This window comes from Platalea leucorodia (genome assembly GCF_965183815.1).
Source record: "Platalea leucorodia genome assembly, chromosome: 1".
In the NCBI taxonomy this organism is placed as follows: domain Eukaryota; kingdom Metazoa; phylum Chordata; class Aves; order Pelecaniformes; family Threskiornithidae; genus Platalea; species Platalea leucorodia.
In genome coordinates this window covers 52,223,596-52,244,135 of record NC_138823.1, presented here as the reverse complement: position 1 = coordinate 52,244,135, position 20,540 = coordinate 52,223,596, and the positions used below count along the sequence as shown (strand labels likewise).

The 20,540-nt window shown below is 48.7% G+C and overlaps 1 protein-coding gene across 2 annotated transcripts; it reads left to right on the top strand.

Annotated features, from left to right (window-relative positions):
* Positions 1–893: 893 nt before the first annotated feature.
* GATA6 (GATA binding protein 6) lies at positions 894–19,631 on the top strand (the record flags this gene model as incomplete). 2 transcript variants are annotated; one of them, XM_082328194.1, is made up of 6 exons in its annotated part: positions 894–1,815; positions 4,984–5,150; positions 8,462–8,587; positions 10,026–10,113; positions 10,210–10,316; positions 18,808–19,631. In XM_082328194.1, the coding sequence occupies 6 exons, from the start codon at positions 894–896 to the stop codon at positions 18,973–18,975; spliced, it is 1,578 nt and encodes a 525-aa protein (XP_082184320.1). In that variant the 3' UTR covers positions 18,976–19,631. The 2 variants fall into 2 exon arrangements, with proteins under 2 accessions (XP_082184320.1, XP_082184321.1); XM_082328195.1 differs by having other exon boundaries at positions 1,299–1,815; positions 10,210–10,343.
* Between the last annotated feature and the right edge of the window lie 909 nt (positions 19,632–20,540).

Here is a 20,540-nt window from a genome sequence, read left to right as displayed (position 1 = left end):
GTTGCCGGCTGGCACCGGCCCCTGCGGCAGGCACAGCCCGGCCGGTCCCGGCCCCGGTGCCGGCGCCGCCGCGCACACGTCGGGGCCCGGCCCGTGCGCATCTCCCGGGTGCCTTCCCCTCCTCCTCCTCCTCCTCCTCCTCCTCCTCGTCCTCCTCCTCCTCCTCCTTTCCGTGACCTTGGGCTGGAAATAAGCAAACAAGCGAGGCGATGCGCGGAAAAGCTAACATCGCACTGCGGAGAAGTAACCTTAAAGGGATCGCCTTACTAATTGTTTTCTCGGTGGAACCGAGTCAAATGACTCATTCATTGAAATAATCGTAATAATAACAACACCAGCAGCAGCCAAGGAAGGCGCTTTGTCACAGACCGGGAAAAATGCCCCTCTTCCCCCCTCTCTCCCCACGCCCTCCCGCCCACCTTTCCCCCGCCGTGCTTCACGTTCAAATCCGCAGCCCCGGGCGCGGGGGGCGGCCCGGCGGCGGCGGGGAGGGGAGCGGGGCCGGAGCCCGCAGCCCCGTCCCCGCGGGACCGGAGCCCACGGCCGCGTCCCGGCGGGACCGCGCTCCGCGGGGCGGCCGGCGGCTGCCGGCCCGTGCTGACCCGGGCTGCCCGATCCCGTTCCGCCGGGGCGAGGGACAACAGCGCCGAGGCGACATGACTGATTAAGCGCTCGGAGGGTCCAGATAAGCCCTGATGAATCTCATTAAGGGAGGGAGACGGGCGGTCCTGTTTGCTAACTTTGTTATTATTATTTCTCTCCCCCCCCCCCCCCCCCCCCGCTCTTTTGTGTCCTCCTTCCCCGCCCTGCCCTGCGGACCCCCCCTCCACTCCTCCTCCTCCTCCCCTCCTCCCCCTTCCCCATCCCCACCCAGCGGCTAGAAGGGGACCTGGATGGCCGTGGCTGAAGGCGGCTGGTGCGCGGTGAAGCGGTGCGCTGCGGACGCCGGCGGTTCCTCCTGCCCCTTCGCGACCAGGCAGCCGGGCCCGTCTCCTCCTTCGCCCACCTCCTCCTCCTCCTCCTCCTCCTCCTCCGGCGGCTCCCAGGGCGAGCGCGGGTTCTCCAAGACTCCTCTACCGGAGCCCGACGGCAGCCACCGGCCGGCCCCGCCGCCGCCCCCCGCCGCCGAGGGCAGGTCGCTGCTCGGCCCCTACGTGCACTTCGGGGCCCCGCACCCCTCCGGCCTGCCCAGCTGGGAGGACATCCTGCTCTTCGCGGATTTAGACCAAACCAACAAGCTGATCTGGTCCAGCCGCGGCTCCAAGCTGAGCGCCCTCGGCGCCGAGCAGCCCGAGGAGATGTACCAGACCCTGGCCATCTCGGCCGCCCAGGGCCCCACGCCGTACGACGGATCTCCGGGCGGCTTCATGCACTCCACGCCTAGCTCGCCCGTCTACGTGCCCACGACCCGCGTGGGCTCCATGCTGCCCACGCTGCCGTACCTGCAGGGCAGCGGGGCGGCCCAGCCCAGCCACCCGGGCGGCGGCCACGCCGTCTGGTCCCAGCCGGCCGCCGAGAGCCCCTCGTACAGCACCGGCGGCGGCTCCCACCCCTCGGGCCGCTTCCCTTACTCGCCCAGCCCGCCGGTGGCCAACGGGGCCTCCCGGGAGCCCGGCGCCTACAGCAACAGCCTGGGCGCCAGGGACCAGTACAGCCCCCTGGCCCGGCCGCTCAACGGCTCCTACCCGGGGCCCTACACGTCCTACGTGGGGCCGCAGCTCACCCCCGCCTGGCCCACGGCGCCCTTCGAGAACTCCATGCTGCACTGCCTCCAGGGCCGGGCCGCCCCCATCCCCGTCCGGGCACCCAGCGCAGGTAGGACCCGCTGCGGGGGGCGGGCAGGGCAGGGCGGTGCGGGGCGGCGGGGGCTGCCGGCTGCCGGGGCCCCCGGGGGGCGCCGGGGCCGCGGGGAGGCGGCGGCGGGGCCGCCCCGGCGTGGGGCGGTGCGGGCGGCTCGGAGGCAGGACGGGGTCCCGGGGCCGGGGCTTTTCTGGAGCCGAGGTGGCTCTCGTCGTTTGCCTTGGCTTGGGGGGGACAGCAAAAAAATAATAGGGCCGTCGGGGGTGCAAACCCTCCGTTCCCAAAACGAATCGCCCAGGGTAAGCCTCACTTTTAGTGTTCCCAGCTCCCTACATTCCCGCTTTCCCTAAGTGCGGTCATCTGGCCACGAAACGGTGACAAATTCACTGCGAATTAACCTCACTTGTAGCGTAGAGGAAAATTGCAGGGGGCTCGCTTAAGCCATTTCGGATTATTTCAACTACAAACCACTTCGCTGCTTCGTTAAAAGAGAAAAGCAGCAAAGCAAAACCTCTGATATGAACGAGAAACCCCGTTTAGAAACCGCTGTTAAAATGTGCACCTCCTGATGGGATTTTACTTTCGCTTCCGAGGTGTCCCGTTTTTTTTTTTTTTTTTTTTTTTTTAGTTTAGTTTAGGAAGAAACTCTCGGTGTCATTAAATCGATCGTAGAAGTGGAGGCTGAGCTGCGATGATTTAGTCAGGTGTAGAAAGATTAACGATTACTGCAGGCTCTTCAGCTTTAGAATATATGTATGTATATATAAATACAGATGTATAGAGAGGTGTGTGGGTATGTGTGTGCACATATGTATATTTTCATCTATTTATGGATATTTATATCTATTTATGTATATACGTGTATGTATACACACGCGTACACACACATTTGATCAGCGTTTGCTTTAATCATAAACTACCCGCCAGGTAGGTATATTTTATGTATACGGTGATTTTCTCTTTCAGTGCAGCGTTGCAGAAAATTACTCGATGGCTTTTTATCCTTCTATAGGGCTATACAGGGTACTCCTCCTGACACCCGATAGATTTGGGCATTTTAAGCCTCCCACTTGGTGTTTACTAACATGACAGAGGGAAGGAGGCTCGGTTGTAGCGGTGGTAGGAGAAGGGCAGAGCAAAGCCGAGAAGCCGCCTCTCAGGGCGACGCGAAAGTGGACTTTTTAAACTCAATTTCCCAAAGTTACAGTGTAAAACTAGGTGATGGAGGGAAAAATTCCTGTTCCCCCCCCCCGCCCCCCGGGATTGGAGACTCTCACGGAGGGGAGAGGAGAGGGGTGGGGGAGAAGGGGTGCCCGGCCGGCCGAGGAGGGGCAGGGCTCGGGCCGCCGCTGAGGGGAAGGGCGGGCGCCGGGGGCCGTAAGGCCGGGAGAGGCGGCCCCGAGCTCCCGGCCCACGCGAGTTTTCTGCTCCTGCAGGACAAAATGCGGCTGCAGAGCCGAAGCCACGCGTGCTCCCCTCCCAAATAATCGCCTCAGCGGTCAGGAACGTTGTAGCCGGAATATATTTTTGCAGCTGAATATTAGACAGTCCGATACAGCTTTCTTAACGTCACTCCTAGACCTACTAAAACCATATCTAAAACTAAATCTTTGTTTTGCTTCCCTTGGAGATAAATATATTTCTCACGCACTAAGGGGAAAAAATATTTTCAAATGCCCGAGAAATATTGTCACGGCAGAATTTCTTCCTGCAGGCGCGAAGGTAATGTTATAAAGTAAACGGCTGAGACAAATAACTTCCAGCGTCCTTGAAGCCTTAAGCATTTTCCTGATTGCAGTCTTCAATGGCGCTTTTAGTGCAAAGATTAATAAATCTTAGCGATGTGCTAAGAGCTACAAGCTGACAACGTAAGCTGAACTGTGCTCTCTGGACTCTGCCGTCTGCCCGTTCCTGTTTAGCTCCTAATAATTTGCAAACGAAGGGAGGAGAGAAATGTATTTCGGTGGGTGCGGGCTCAAAAGGCCGTTTCTTTCTCAGCTCAATGCCCGCCGTCCCATCGCAGCCCTCTCCAAAGCCGCCTGACGTTTACAAGCTCCCCTTCGCTTTACAGCGCAAAGCTAGTGAGCGTAAACGTTAAAAGAATAACCCAAGGGTGAATTAAGGCAGGTAGCGAAGGGGATGGAGGGAGCAAAAAAAAAAAAAAAAAAAAAAAATCAGCTGTGAGGCTGAAACAGGCTTTCCCAGCCTCAACATGAAAGCTGCTACCCAAACACCCCCTTGAAATCATTTCTGCACTACGTGGCACGGTATACGTGAAATCCGTATTTATTTCCCCCCCCCCCCCCCGAAATACGGCGAGGGGAGTCGGAACAAGAATATAAGGATTCGCAGGCGAGGAAGGTGTTTGCTTTTATAGGTGGGTTCTCTTTATTTTTTTGCCGTGCCGAGCCTTTCCCCCCCAGTGCTCAGTGGCTATGGGAGCAGGAGGCCGAACACCGCATATTTTTCCATTTCCTCCGTTTCCTACCGGCCAGCTCGAATTTGTCCAAAGAGCCGAGGCGAAGCGGTCTCTCCCCGGCGCTGCCTTGGCGCACCGGAGTCCCAAAAGCTCTCTCTACGTTTGAAGTTTTATTAGTTGCGAGGCATTCAAAATGAGAGTCGGGGTAAAAACTCCTTGCCCAGCCTCGCCCCGGGGGGAATATTGGGCAAAATACCCCGCTCCTTGTACCCCGTCCCTGCGCTCCGGCCCCCAGGGTGGGCTTTGAGAGCGGGCTGTTCTGGCGGGCACCTAACGCCCCCTGACCCCCTAAAAAGCCAAGAACACCCCCCCTCCCCTCCGCCCGATGGGCACCACGACGGGGGTTTCACCGAAGGGCCAAAGCCCGGCGTGAGTACAGGGCTCCCGGGGTCACCGCTCAGGGGGAGCACCGGCTCCGCTTTGCAACGCGAAGGTTGCGCCGGGGCCGGCAGCCAGTCTGGTCCATTTAAAGAAATTTAAAAAAATTTAAAAAGTAGATTTTGTAAAAATTAAAAATCACCGCATGGCCGCGATCGCTGCCGGGGAGTTGCTTTTCCGAGGGCTGAAGAGCGCCGGTCGCTCGCTCGCCCGGGGCCGTCTCCCGGCGCGGCGGGGCCGGGGCAGCGCTCGGCGGGGCTCCGCGGGGCTCCGCGCCCGCCGGCGGCCGTGCCCCACCGCCTCTCCCCTCTGCTCCTGCCCCCCAGAGCTGCTGGAGGACCTGTCCGAGAGCCGGGAGTGTGTCAATTGCGGCTCCATCCAGACCCCGCTGTGGAGGAGGGACGGCACCGGCAACTACCTGTGCAACGCCTGCGGGCTCTACACCAAAATGAACGGCCTCAGCCGGCCCCTCATCAAGCCCCAGAAGCGAGTGGTGAGTGGGGACGGAGGGGAGGAGGGGGCCGAGAGGAGCTGCGCCCCGAGGGACCCCCAGTCAGCACTAGCCAGGGGGAAAGCGGGGGCGAGGATGGGGGAGCGCAGTCGGAGGGTGTTAGCCCGGTGATCCCCCCGGCTGCGGAACCGAAGCGGGGTTCCCGACCAGGCTGGCAGGCCAAAGCGGTCCCGGCGTGGGGCTTTGGGCCCACCTTTGGGCCCCGCGCTGGCGAAATCGCCCTCTGCTCCCAGCGAGCTGCACGCCGGGCACGGGCTGGCCTGACTTTTTGAGTTGATGGACCCTCGGTGAGGGGGCATCGGCGGCTTGGAAGAAATTTGTGCTGCTGCTGATGTTGGATGTTTCCAACAGAAAAAAAAAAATCAAGGTTGGAAAGTGTTTGTTCAGAGGGCTAGGAATTTCTCCAGACCTGCTTTGTTTGCTGAGAGCTCGATCCTTGGGAATGTAAGCAAGTTTTGTATATAATTCAAAGAAAACCAATTGTTTAAACAATGATAATAGCCTTTGTTTTGTTTTACTCCTAAGAAATGAGCGGCAATTTTTCTAAAAATATACTCCTAAAACTAGGGGGGGAAATAAATAGTACAAACCAGAACCCCTGTTTATAACTCAGGCTGGCACTGAATAGGCAAGGCGAAAATTTAACAAGCGGGAACTGCACAATATGTTTAGCAAATCTGGGTGGAGGTCAGCAGAGAAAAAGAATACGCTCTTCAGTAATGGCTGTTACCGAGCGAGCCACAATAAATCACGCTGGTATAATCCAAGCTGATGTTTGGACCCTTGTGTACGGAGACAGTGTATCAAACCCATCAGCCTTTCAAGCCCCTTTCAATCACGCCAGCTGCTTCGCTCCGTGCCTGTTTTCCTAGCGTTAAAACACATCCCGTTCTTTATTTCACAACCGTTTGAATTTAATGCCCTTAACGGAGAGGGGGAGAACCAAAAACCAAACGCGCGATGATCAGAGCAGACAGTAAGCGCTCACGAACCAAGCCCACCTCTGCTTAAAGACCTTTCTTTAAGCCGAAGAGTTAATTTAACTTTAAGCCAGAGGTTAATTACTGATGGGTGCCCATTTCTTCTAGCTGGTCGACCACTAAATTTCACGACACGAGGTGTTATCTCATTACCGGGGACAAACGCAGCAGCCGGGCCAGATCTGCTGCTTGTCTGAAGTGTCAGAGCTTGGCCGGCCGTGGCACCCTGGCCCAATGCAGATTGCAAGTAGCTGATACCCGGCTCTGGCATTTCTGTGTTTTTTCTTTTCTTTTTCTTTTTTTTTTTTTTTTTTTTTTTTTGAAGGAGGGTTGGGGGTGAGGAGACTAAACCAGAGTCAAACTGCAGCCCGATTTCAGCCTGACACCTCGGCGAAATAACTCTGAAATAGCCCTGCGTAACAATCCCTACCGAGTACCCTGGCCATAACTATAAATCAACCATGACTGTGTGTTCATACAGTTGGAAATATGTAGGTGAGGAGGGAAAATGTTTTGAAAATTCTAAACATGTTTAGATTGCCCTGAAGTTTCTGATAAAATTCCTGCAGCAGAAAAGTCATTTTACCTTCAAAACATGCCAAAAAAACCCCATTTGTTTAGATACGGGAATGAGCAAAAGCTATTGAAATAAAATATACGAAGATTTATACCAGACTGCATACAAAAGAAAGAAAGATTTAACAGACTGAAACGTCTGACAGCATTTCACTTGCAAAGAAAGAAAACGAAGCATATGTGTTAAGACCGGCTTTTTTTTACCCGATCCAGGTAAAACTCGTATTGAATCAAGGAACACAATTTGGACGCTGTGTGCATATGTATTTAATAACAAGGTCAAAAATTCTGCTTTCATGAGACCTGGATTTTTAAGATTAAAAAGTATACGCGTGTACTTCAACCTATATTACACTTGGCTGTTTTTTTTTTCTTTGCTGTCCAATTAATAATGGATTCCTGATTCAAAGTTAGAAAATTTGTATTTAGTCTGGAGTTCTTTCTGAGCTGCAGTGTAAGACGACTGCTAAAGAAACTCAAACGGATCAAATTCAAGAAACTGGGTTATTACTCTGGAATATTCTTCATTCTCAAAACATTTTTATTGGTTTCCCAAGTGGCAGGCAGCTCTGCGGTATCAAAGGTGACCGAGTTACGTCTAACAACCCAGCAGTAAATGATTCAAGAGGAAGGGCATTGTACCCTTAAGTTAGTAATTTCGGTTATGGGCACTTTATAGTCAGAATAAGATTAATGCAATCCTCTAAAACTGACTTCTCCGTGTAAACTTGTTCAGCTGCCAGACACAGAGCTAGGCACAGATTTTTTTTCTGTTTTTTTTGACAATGCGATACTTTGAAAAAGACTAGATTTATGATGTAGCTGGAATTCTTTGCTTGTGATGAACGTAAAAGAGATCACTTGTTACAGGGACTTTTATAACCCATTCACCTTCATTTCACATGTTTATGAGGACTGCCTTCACTTATGATATACAGCCTGCAGCCATAAAGCTCCAGGTTATACGGTTATTTCTGATACAAGGTTGCTTCACCTTGGCTCCAAACTCCACGGAAGAGTGTCATAAATGGCTTGTTTGCAGTGGGGACCTTGTTGTCACCCACCAGCTTTTCTGCTGGCCGAGAGGAAGCTCTGTTCTGTAAAACACGCTCCCCAGGCACGTTGCTTTTCACGCAAGGATAAAATGGGCGATGACAAAAAGATGTTTTTATAAAGATGCCGCTGTTGCACGTGTGTTACCCCTCGGTGCCCGGTAAAGTTTGTTTTCCCCAGCCGTGGTGCCACCGAGGGAAGGTGATTAAAGCGGCTGATTTTTCCGACGAGTCGGGAGTATCGGTGGCAGGTTCAGAGCTGCCTCTTTGCCCACCACAGAGGGGAGAGGGCGTTGAACCGGCTGGAGAGGTGGCACAGGAGTGGTGTGCCTTCTCCTCAGCTGGATGGATCTGGAGTGGAGATGTTTCCTAGCTGTCCTGCTGGAGGAAAAGCCAGTGCCCGGTGGTCTGAACAGAGGTGCCTGGGTCAGTAGCTCCCAAAACGTGAATTTTGCCTCTCCCGCAACTGCCCAGAGTTGCAGAGTTGCAATACCTCTTCATGTGAGCTTTCCAGGCTCTGAACTGAGAATAATCTTGTTTTAATTCTGGGATGTCGCTGATAGATGCTATAAAAAAAACTACCGTCCTTGCTGTGTGTCAAAGCACTTTTTATAAATCGTGAAGACATAAATTATTTGCTCCTGCCCTCCTGTTTATGCCTGTGTTTGCCTACGCTTGCTTCTAGCCCTCGTCCCGGCGGCTGGGCTTGTCCTGTGCCAACTGCCACACCACGACCACCACCCTGTGGCGCAGGAACGCGGAGGGCGAGCCCGTCTGCAACGCCTGCGGCCTCTACATGAAGCTCCACGGGGTAAGTGGCCACTTCGCCACGGGAGATGCCCCGCCGGCTCCGATGCTCCGGTGGGAAAGGGCTGGTCCTCCTGCCGGCGGGCGACCGGCGGCTTTGGGGGGTAACCTCAAGTCGGGGCGGTGTTTCTGTTGATGCTAATAGTCTCGGCTCATGGTTTGGACCGTGGAGCTAAAAAAAAAAAATGGATAAAGTGACTGAAAAATGCCCAGCATTAAAAAATTATTATACCACTTTAGCAAGTTATGCTTTTGACAAGTTACGGTTTTGCCCTTGTAGCTCTCCTGACAGATTTGTACAAAGAAACCACCTCTGGCTGAATGGCAGAGGTCTTTTTGCCACTGGGATTTGAACCAGCTCTTCAGTGGGGAAAAAAAAAAAACCCTAGACCTTTAATAAGACAGTTTTTCATGGACAGACATAGATACGGCAGCAAAAATTTAAATGTAATTCAAGCCATAGCTATGCCAGCAAAACTTTACATGTCATTGCAGCCTTTGCCAGGCAATAATCGAGGAAGAAAACAGCTCTACCCTGAATGTGCTGGAGTACGTTTTGGGCGAGACTTGGAGCCTGTTATCCTCCTGTGGATTAAGTTACAGTCAGTCACAAGTGTTTGAAGAGCAAGGGCATTAGGAGTGACTGGGACTTGGTCTAGTCCTCAAGGAAAAAGTAAATTATACCACAGGTTTAAACATTATAATGATAATAAGCATATGCCTGAATTGTCTTTCCCCAAACCCGTGTTTTCATTACGTTAAAATGTATTTTAAACCAATGTTTTCTGTATAATGATTACATTGTGATGACACAACACAAATCTGATTTTTGAGCGTATTTTCCCTATAAATTTGGATACTATAAAGCTGTGTCATGAGCAGAACTGCTTATAAGAACAAATGCTAAACTGATTATGGCCCAAAGCTTCTGCCCTAAGACACTTACCGACAACGATCTGGTTTGTGTAGCTGGTCCACAGGAAGAGGAGTATTTTTTTCCCCTCGTACGCATTCTTGCTTTCCAGAATCAGCCACTGGAGATAATTCCTAACTGACCGACTGGAATAAGGAGTCAGGGACCGGACACACCCCATCCAATTTAATTTCATACAACCTATGGCCAAATGATGCTGTTTTTCCCTAAAATCGTGCTGTCTATGGACTGACCGAAGTATCAGTAAAACTGTTTAGGCCACATCAAGAAAAGTTTCCCTGCTTTTTTTATTTGGATAAAACTCCCCTTGAAATAATTCATTGCTTTCCCCAAATAAAATGCAAAGGTTTTTTGGAATCACTGTCATGACACAGGAAAAATTGCCATGCTATACATAACTTCAACAGGTGTTTTCAACATCACCGCTTGATCTTGTAGTGTATTTTGATTTTTGGTATTAGAGTATATATGCAACTCTATGATTGGTGTGGAAATCTAATTTTTTCAGGTTCCCCGACCTCTTGCTATGAAAAAAGAAGGAATTCAGACCAGGAAGCGAAAACCTAAGAACATAAATAAGTCAAAGGCATGCTCTGGTAAATATAAAAAGATAAGACAGTTGAGCTGCAAGAGGTTTTTTTTTCCCCTGGCTGGAAAATATTTGTTTTTAATACCAGTTCTCGATCTTTCAGGTAACAGTACTACTGCGGTTCCTATGACTCCAACATCCACGTCTTCTACTAACTCAGATGACTGTAGCAAAACCGCTTCTCCCAGCACACAGACTGCAGCCTCCGGGGTAAGCCATAAGCCGGTGTCCGTGTCTGTAAGCAGGCTGGTCACTGCGCAGTGTTATCGCAGCTTTTATCTTATCTAGCAGAACAATAATCTAAACAAACTTTCCAGTTTTGTTAGCTGATACTGGAACAAGATTTTCGGAGGATATTACATATAGCTGTAAACACAACGGCAAGCTGAAGTACTTTACAAACCTCTTAATTAAGATCTATATAATTTTTATGATTAAGTTAACCATGACTTAAGCCCAGACATTTTGTTTTGAAACATTGAGATTCTTCCATTTCAAAGGCTTTCTTTCGGAGCAAAGACAATAAATCATGCCCAATTGATCCTTTCAAGAAACAATTGTGCATGTACCCCTTTTTTTTCTGAAATGATCTGAATTTATAATTCAAGGCACTGATGCTCTCACATTTTCCAAAAGCTGTTTAATGTATCTATGCATTTGTATGCATTATCCCAACTGAGTGGTAAACCCCAGCAAAACGTTATCCTGCTGTATGGAGGGAAACATAAAGGCTTTTGTTTTAAACTAAGATGTGCACTTAAACCCCGATCCAGACGCAGCTGAAACCAGGCTGGGGAGCCCCGCTGATTGCAGTGCGTAGGGGATCAGCCCTCTCCTCGCACAGGGCTCTTCAGGGGCCAGATGCTCAGCGTCTGGCAGCACCGAGCTCCAGAGGAGCACCAGAGGAGCGCTGATCATCCCCTGCTTTAGTTTTGATCCTTATTTTACATCATGTACTCAAACCATCTCAAACTTCCTTTTTTCACTCAGTTAGCGTGTGTGATACCAAATGCTACTGCTACAGTTGCAAAGTTTAATGTAGATTAATTTCTAACCCCTTGGCTATACATGTCCGTATCCGCACTCACTCCTTGAGCTATCTGTATCCTTTAATCTGCCACATCATTTCTTTGAAAAACTTTCCTAATGTGGCTTTCTCTACCTCTTTATTAATAAAAAGAAGACATTGCTTATAATAACTATTTTTCAATATGTCTCGGCGTTCCCACATCCAAATTCCTTTCAATAGTTTAATTCCTGACATACAAAGTTGCATTGTACAAGGGGAGGAAAAAAAAACATTTTTAGCAAATGCGATTGTTCGTGGACTGACAGGGCCACCCAGTTTCAGAGGCACTGGGTTTTGGGTTCGGATGCTGCCAGACAAGGACATTACTAAAAGGGCTTGTCTTTGACACGAGAAAACCCTGTCAGTCCAATAAAATAAACAGATCACATCAAAAAGAGAGAAGCACTAACCAAAAAGTGAACTGTTACAGGATTTCAGGCTCCCCCCAGTCAACTACTAGGCACTGTTTTAGGCTCTCCCCTAATATTTGCAAAGGAAAAAAATGCAGCCAAATTTTGCTTAAATTTTCCTTCGATTGCCTGAAGCAGGACTCCTGATCTGAGGAATGTCGTGGGATTTATATAACGGACAGAATTCGAAGCACAATCCCAGCTGGGGCCGAGGCAGCAGCGTAGGCTGTGGGCAGCGCAGCCGCGTGCTGCTCGGGGAAGGAGACGCCATATGGATGAGATCCCGTTTCCCTTATGCTGTTGTTCTCCTGGCTGGCTAACGCCTGCCTTCCTTTCTGTAGCCTTTCTCCCTAGGAGAGTGTATCAAACCTGCCATTAATAATCTTTATGTTACCATTTTAATAGTACCATTTGTAACATAATTTTGCCAGGTGGAGTTGTGTGGGTGCCAGAGGAGAGCAGGGCGGGGGCATGATTTGTAAGCCAAAAGGCTAGTTGAGAGCTGTTAGCAACTGAGAGCAACTCCCAGGGACCCTGAGGCTGCTCTTAATTACACGATGGCTTTCCCCAGTGCCAGGACTTCAGTTCTCCCTGATTTTTCTGTAGTAGGTCAGGCTGGGAGAGCATATGTGCATGAGGACCGGGAAAATCAGTCCCCCTGTATTCATCAGGCAGCACGGTAACATCTGCACAGCCTTTTCCCCACTGTGATGCGATCAGATGTGCACTGCATATGCAAAGCACTTGCAAATTACCTCTCATGAAAAATTTCTATAAAAGGAAGCGATGGAGGGAGGCTGTGAAATGCGCTGAAGCAGCGACCAGACATATGGGCATCCCCTTGCCTCTCCCCCACCTTACCTGAGGTGCTAGTGATCTCCTACCCATGCACCCCAGCCCCAAAGGTATGTAAATGAGGACAGGATTTGCAGGGGAGCCGTACATATCGTGGGTATGGCCACATCCTTCCCTTGGGCTCTTGGCTTTGCCCAAGCATCAGCAGTTCAATGGGATGAGGACGAGGGAGACTGGAGGTGAAAGCAGAAAGCGGTGGCTGTTAAGACCGGCTCCCGTTGCCCCAGATATCATTTGGGAACATGACCACTAACTGTGAAGGAAGTGAAATAATTTCTTATGGGCCTAAATCCCACAGGAGGGGCTGAGCGCTCATAAGGGCCATTGAAGTTGTCGGGAGTGAAGGGATGTCAGTATTTAAGAGCAAGGCAGCCTGCAATCTGATCACATGCCGAAGCAAAGATACTCTTACTAGACTTCTGTTTTCCCTGATTTTTCTTTTTCATTTGAGTTGACCCATCAATAGCCCAAAGGTTTGTATTTATTCTTAGAACAGGCAACGGCTTTGCACAAGGAGAATAAACTTCTCCAGGCCGTGTCAGGAGGGAGAAAACCCTCAGCTGGATGAATCCAGGCTCTCTAATCTTTGGTCCCATTAATGAGAACGGCGCCGATTCCTGCCAGCGGCGCTGGTGACGTTGCCGAAAGCGGGGCACCTGCTAGAAGAGCGAACCTGGCTCATTCCCCGCACGTTACACAACCGGCATGGCAACTTGTTTTTGTTTTGCTCTGTTTTTACTTCTCCAGCCCTTATTCTGTGAAGAGGGGAAAAATGCCAAATTGACATTAGGCAGAGAAATCGGATGACGTTTTAGAAACTGTTGTCTGAAATTCACAGCAATGTGGTTGCTAAATGAAACAGAGAAAATGAATTCCTCTACTGGTACAAAAGCAATTTATTATGCCTTTTATGGGAGGCTGCCAAAAGAGTTCCCAGTTATGTAGAAATCTAATGGAAATGAAATTCAGCAGAATTCATTTGTGTCAGTAATATTCATTTTTTGCCCTACCTTTCTTTATCTCTTTTAAAGTAAAATAAAGAGGGGAGGGCAGAAAAAGAGAAGGGCAGCAATTACTCTTGGAAATGTCTTTGAGACTATCCATTTCATGAAGGGAATCTTATATGATGCCAATTCTGAGACAAATTAGCAAGAACCTTAAATGTTGATTTTATGTTCTAGCTGAAGTTTAAACATTTAAAAGATATGATTTATGAATTGCTGTGGGTGCAAAGTTGATTTCAAACATCCCAAAATGTAGAAGTGTTTGGATCGGAGATATTTTGTTGTCCCATTGTAAAGGGGCTATTTGCCAAATTCACATCTGGATCTAGGATTTAGGCCTATTTCTGTTTTCCTAAGCAGTATAAGTACTGGGTGTCCTGTGTTACTAATATGGAAAAGGTCCAGCTGCATGATATATGAAGTTGCCTTACATCCCCATAAAAAGAAGATTTGAAGGTTTCAGACAGCCTGTATCTGCATCTATACCTGCTCTCCCTTTGATGCTGCTGAAACTGTACAGAGAAAAGCGACGCAGAATAATTTGCTGAACGAAGGGCACGGCCTGTAGCACACACCCATCCATTTCCATGCAGGGGCTCCACTGGTGTGATTACCAGAAGGACTTTATTGCCTTATTAGGATAAAAGGGAGTATGAAAACTGCTGTAAAATCTGCTTTTTATGGCAGGACATGGAGGCTCCAAGAGCCAGGGCTGATGTCAGTAAAGGTTCAGCAGCACCAGGGGAGTTCTTCTTTCAGAAGACTCTACTGCGCCCTTTGCCTCCAGTTTGGAGCTTTCTTAGAAGGACCATAATCACACACCATAGAATAATTCAGGACAGTTGTCTTGCAGGTAAAACTTGTGCTTACTTCCCTTGGAGGTTTACCTTGAGAAGTGGTTCAGGACTGGCTCTTCAGTGTTGTAGGCTGGAAAGTGGGAGAGCTGACTGAAACAGCCTCAGCAGGTGGTGAACTAGCAGGAAAATGCAGTTTTCACTGTCCCCAAAATGCCCGACAACCTGAGCTGAATTCACTGAATAGCTTCTCCTGCATTTGTTTTGTTTTGTTTTCAGAAGAGGGTTCATGAGATGGTTAGAGGTGTTGTTCTTCGCTCCTTTTTAGGCAGCAGATTGGTAGGACATTCATGCAGGCAACAGGGAATTGGCCTCCGTACAGTATCTCCCAGAGTCTGGATGAACCCAGAGACTCAACCTCTTAAAAAAAATCTCCTAACCACCTGGATGGTGGAAAGTTGAATGGCTGAGGGTCCTTCAGGATGTCTGATGATAAGATTTCAGTTGGTATAGAATAATTTCCTAGCCTCTGGGACAGAGTTTCCATGAGAAAGGCTCACCAGCATGATTGCTAGGACTTTCACCTGGAAAATGGGAACACAGTGCCTCAGTCCTGGTATGAGTAAATATTTATCTAAACCAGGTGGAATAAGATCAACGGGAGGCATGAGGAACATGGCAACCTGAAATACCAAATAGTCTGGTAGTCAGGGTATTATGCCGGGAGATCTGATACTCCAGTTTAAATCTTCTCTTGGTCTCCTACCTCTTCTGTGTTAGTCCTCACTCCTGGACAAAATAGGGTGTTGTTTTCTTCTCCCCACTCAGTTTCCTAAAATCAGTCATTCATTTTCTTTGCTCTGTGTACATGTATCCAAAAGAAAGCATTTCATTTTGTATCAAACAGATACAAGGCAATCCAGCTTTTTTGTTTCAGCAGGGAAAACCAAGGAAAAAGAGTATTTTTGGTTCTACCCTAAACTTCTATATGCATAGGGACACATACATTTTGCTTGTTTTTTTTTTTATTGCCAAATCAATAAAGCCAATTACTCATGCAGCCCTCGGCAGCAGACAGGGGTCATCAGCTTTCCCAAGCCACGCTGGAAGTTGCCTCCCTTAGGAAATTAATGAAGTATTAACCACAGTTTTATGTTGCTATATTACAAAGGAGAGATTAGAAGATATGTAAACTTACACATCTGCAGTATAAACAAAGGATCAATTGGACTAGCAAGAGATGACAACTTTGGGTAGTAAGAGGGTCACTCATTCGGAAAAAGAAGCTGTGGTTTTGCAGTGCTGAGACTTGCTCTTCAGAAAGCAGGGAGTGACAGTAGTGTTGGGGATGGCAGCTATCACAGGGAGGCCGAGGCTGGAAAATTAAGGACTCCACCACAGTTTGCCACAACACGTTATATGCAAAAGAAGCTTTTGCAAGTGTGCTTCAGCTGACTACGGTTATCATTTAAGTGTGGTGAAACTAAACTAGGCTAACAGAAGAGGAAGAGAGTATCAGCTGAGACTCAGCTTAGTACAGATCGAGGGTAATGTCCAAAATTTGTGGCGCATTTTGAATCTGTGAAGCGGATGGAGCAAAGGTCTATCTGATAGAGAAAAGGTCTAGATCAAGGCCACTCGCCACCCCCTCCAGCTGCTAGCCCAACTCCTTGCCCAGAGCTTTTGCCCCTCGGCTGTGGAGGTGTGGGGGGAGGTCGAGGGGGGGTGTGTCCTTCCCCTCTCCCCGCTCTCCGTGGTGGGCAGACGGTGCAGGAAGGAGTGGGTGGAAGAAAGGAGTCCTTCAGCCAGAGATGCCGGTGCTGTTCCCCAAGTGCTGGCCAGCACAGGCTGAGCAGCCTGGTTTTGATCTGGGCCAGCTTTAGTGGGGGTGAATTTGGCTCCGGGTGCTGCCGGCAGGGCTGGTTAGGCTGTAGGTGTCTAAGTCTCTCTGTGGCTCTGGCTGAGGTCTCCCTGTGAGTGTGGTGGGCAGGTCCTCTACAGAGAGACCACCTCCAATCCAGACAACCTGCCTGGGGGCTGCCCCATGACCAGCTCCTGCTGGTTTGGGTAAAAAGAAGGGATCCTTAAACCACCTTTGCAGTTATAAATGCAAGCTTCCTCTGTTTGTTTGGGAGGCAAGCTCTTCCCGATGGGCTTCATGCATTTTTTCCTCAGGAAGCTGAGCTTCACTTGATTATCTATCCTATTATCAGATTTCAGCAATAAAAATAAATCCATTACCTTTTTATTGATAGAGCCAGCTGTTGTTAATTAGAAGAGCTTGTTGACTTCAGCATTGTTCAGCTTATTTATTCCAGCTGACAAATGTCCTCTAATAACTAACTGTAGCTTCTGTCATCTTTCATCCCTTAAAGCTGGAGAAGTAAGAGCAGAAGTAGGCAGGTTCAGGAGCAGAGCCGTGATTCAGCCACATCCTTTTCATAAGCTAAAGTTTGTTTTCCATGTCTCACTTTGGGAGCTGCCTGGATTTGTCATGACATTACCGGGGTGGGGTTTCCAGGCCCGGCGGACCTGCCCAGGTCCTGCCTGCCCCGGCTCAATGGAGCCAGGATCCGGCCTTGGTTGGGCAGGGATGGGCAGTCTTCAAACAGGACGTGGCTCCGCGTCCTCCCTTCTGGGGTGCCTGAGGGAGGGGTAACTGATTGATAACCCCACATGGAAACTGCAGGTCCCTGCACCCCACCTTTGTAGGGCTGAATCAGGAAAAGGGTGAATTACACTTTCCAAGCCCGGAAAAAACAGGTAGTGATAAGATATTTGCCTACCGGAACAACAGCGGCAAATATGGGCAAACGGGAACCTTTCAAAGCAGCTCCTAGTATTTTTAGCTCAGGTTGAGCAAACACTGCTCAACTCTATTTATTTAAACCCTTCTTCCACTGTGAGGAGACCCAAGCTGTTAAAAATGATGTCTTTTGTGCTAACAGGAGTCTATTTGATGTATTAGAAATAAAAAAAGCCTTTTTGAAAAACTAGGCTGATGCAAGACCAAAACCGGACCCAAAGGTTAGTGTCAATCCTGCCTCATTGAATTCCCCGTGCATAGTCACAGGGAAAGAGGATACGGAGATTTGTTGTCACTGATTGGCAATTGTGTAATTGAGAGAGAGATAAAACATATTTCTTAGGATTAGAGCTATTTTGGCTGTTTTTTGGGGGGCAAGCAGTTTTTCCTTCTATCTCTGCATTTCTGGGTAGCGGCTGACGGAGCTGGATCCTGGGTGATGACTGGGTGGAAGAGTAGCGGTGATCAACCATTTTAATAGAAGCTAAAGAAAATATTGGAGTCCGGGTTATTTCAGACAAAAGTGACTGCTGGCAATGAGTATCTCTTTCAGAAGGTGAGGTTTTCCCTGGCTTAAGCACGGCAACAAGAACCCTGCACAGCACCGTTTGGAAATTACCTTTGAATAAATGAAGCCTTGCTTTTCCTATGTCAGGACTGCTAGCTTGGCACGGCTCCAGGAGAGCCAAGAGCTCTACTCTTGTAAAATGATTAAATATGTATACTTTTCACTTAAACAGCAGGCAGGAAGCTTCTGCAATCACAGTTTAGGATAGTCTTTTTTTTTCTTTTTAAGGAATCTTGTCCGAAGTCTATCCATTAACAAGTAAATTAAGGTTTTAAAGTTGACATATCCAAGAGTTAATTTTGCATGAAGTCAGCTCTTAAACATTTCCTTTATCAGGTGAAAACGTTGCCCCTTCTCTGTCTGGCACTGGGAATTTTTCCTCTTTGGTGGATCTGGTCAGCCTCATGGAAAAAATGATTGTTTCTTTGTCATTGTAACTCTCCATTTCTCTGTTAAAATAAATGGACTGGTTCCAGTGCAGCTCAGAGGTTCATCTTCGTGCCTACTGGGGCTCCCCTGTCCGTTGTCTTGTGCGTGTAGGTGGTGGAACAAAAAGGTTCCTGGTTCAAAGGCATAGTGTTTCTCCACTTGAGATGAAAGGAGCATGTCCTTTAGTGGCCAGTCTTACAGGGGTGAAGTGGTTGTGGCTAGCGTTTTGAAGGGTGAGCAATGACTTTAGGCATTTCAAGGTCTGAGGGAGCCAAAGAAGGCTGATTTCCAGGAGGTGCTCTGCACTCGCTGCTGGAGAACTGAGATGTACTGGGTTTCTCCTACCGGGGAAGCAAAACTATAGGTGCCACCACTCCCGGGTCACCTTTTTGGTGTTGGCATCTGCATCCCTTCAGCAGGGGGCAGTGGGACACATGCACGTTACCTCTTTCATCATGGTCTGATTTCCAGGTTTTTCTGCACATCACACGCTTTCTTTTCCACCTTGCTGTGTAGATAACCACATGCTGATCTCCAAAAGCAGATCTCACTCCCATCAGCAAGGCTAAACGAGTGGGCTGACCCTGAGACATTTTTCAGTTTCATGATTTCAAGGCACAGGGGCAAGCTGAGGGCAAACCCTGGCTTTCCACAGTAATCCTGGGACAGCGGCTCTACCTCGAGCCCGCTGCGCTCCCACCCACGCCCCGGTGCGTGCAAAGCTCACACGCTCAATGAAATCTCTTTGCTTTTCCCCCCGCTCCAGGCGAGCTCGTCGGTGATGTCTGGCCCAGGAGAGAGCACCAGTCCCGAAAGCAGCAACCTCAAGTATTCAGGTCAAGACGGGCTGTACACAGGAGTCAGCCTGACCTCCACGGCTGAAGTGACGGCATCTGTGAGACAGGATCCCTGGTGTGCCCTGGCTCTGGCGTGACCCGGCACGAGGGAAGCTGGATCCTGGCACTGCGCGGCAGCCCCCAGATGTCCGCGCACAGTTTCTTCTGCGGAGCGGTCGCAGCGGCAGCGAGAGTGCTGGCAAAGACCATTCCTCTGAAATTGTTTCCGTGCCTTGGCGGCAGAGGTGTTTTTCAGCCTCCGAAAGAGGCTCTGCCGAAGCATCCAGTTCCTCATCTATGCAAGAAAAATATAGGGAAAGCAAACGCCCACCAGGGGATAGCTAATGCAGCCTTACACTCTCTCAAAAAAAAAAAAAAAAGAAAAAAAAAAGAAAAAAAAAGAAGAGATAAACCTAGACCTATTGATAGATTCCAGAAATACATCCTCGACTTACCCAGCAGCGCTGGCTTTCTGACTGTATAGTTGTTTTCACTCTCTCATCACCTTCTCCCCCAAGAATTTGGCGGAAGTTGTCAGTGTTGGGGAGGGAGTACCAAAGGCTTTAATTACTAGAGATAGCGAGACACTTCTTAATGAGCATCAGAAGTGCGTACTGCTTGAGTTGGCACAGATGTCTCGCACCGAACATTTGATGTCTTCGCACTGTCGGTCCTCTCCTCCTGCACCCTCCATCTTCAGCGTGCCTTGTTCTGCTCTTCAGAGCCCAGCTATGCCCCTGGAAGAAATCACAATGTTTGGTACAAGTCTCACAAGGTCCAGCTTGTTAAGGAGATTTTGGGGTTTTTGGGTTTTTTTTTGGTTTAAAATATTTACTCACTTTGCAAGACTGCAATATCACTTTTAAAGTACACTGTGACTGAGGTTTATGAAAGTTTGTATTTTCTGGCTGAACTGTATAGAGTCAGTCGAAATTTGTAAACAGGGTAACAATCAGATATTTTTCTTCCATATATACAATAATTTTTTTAAAGAAGTGCAATTTGCGTTGCAGCAATCAGTGTTAAATCATTTGCATAAGATTTAACAACGGTTTTTATACGAATGAATGAATGTAAACATTTTAACTTAATGGTACGTAAATAATTTAAAAGAAAAACTTAACTAGGCATCCTTAGGCTTTTTAGCGCAACAAAAACCCATCCACTTTCTGTATTTCCACTTGTTAAAGCAAGAGTTTCAAAGAACAAGCCTTCTCTCAGGAAAATTGCCCTAGCCTTTTGCTCGGAAGTATTGTACAAAAATGCAAATGCATCCCCAGGTTTTTTTTTGCCATTGAATAAGTATGTGCTGGAAAGAAACAAATCGCAATGAAACTTTACTACCTAACTGATACATATGTAAATACTCCACAAGATATTTAGGCATCTTGAAAATGTAGGATGCAATTTGTATAGTGTGACTGACGCATAGTTAGGTTGGTTTCCATTGGTTTTTAAGTGGGATGTCATTTGGAAAGTTGTTTCATCAGAGCTTTACAAATAAAAGGGTATCATTTTGGGATATTTTTTTTTTCCTGTACACTGTGCCTTCTCCTTTGTCTCCAATGCAATTGTTAAGCTACATTAAAAGCTGTGGAAATGTACTTGATATGGGCGGCGTGTCTGATGGAAGGTCTCCAGCTGAAGTGCCTGCTCTGGCTAG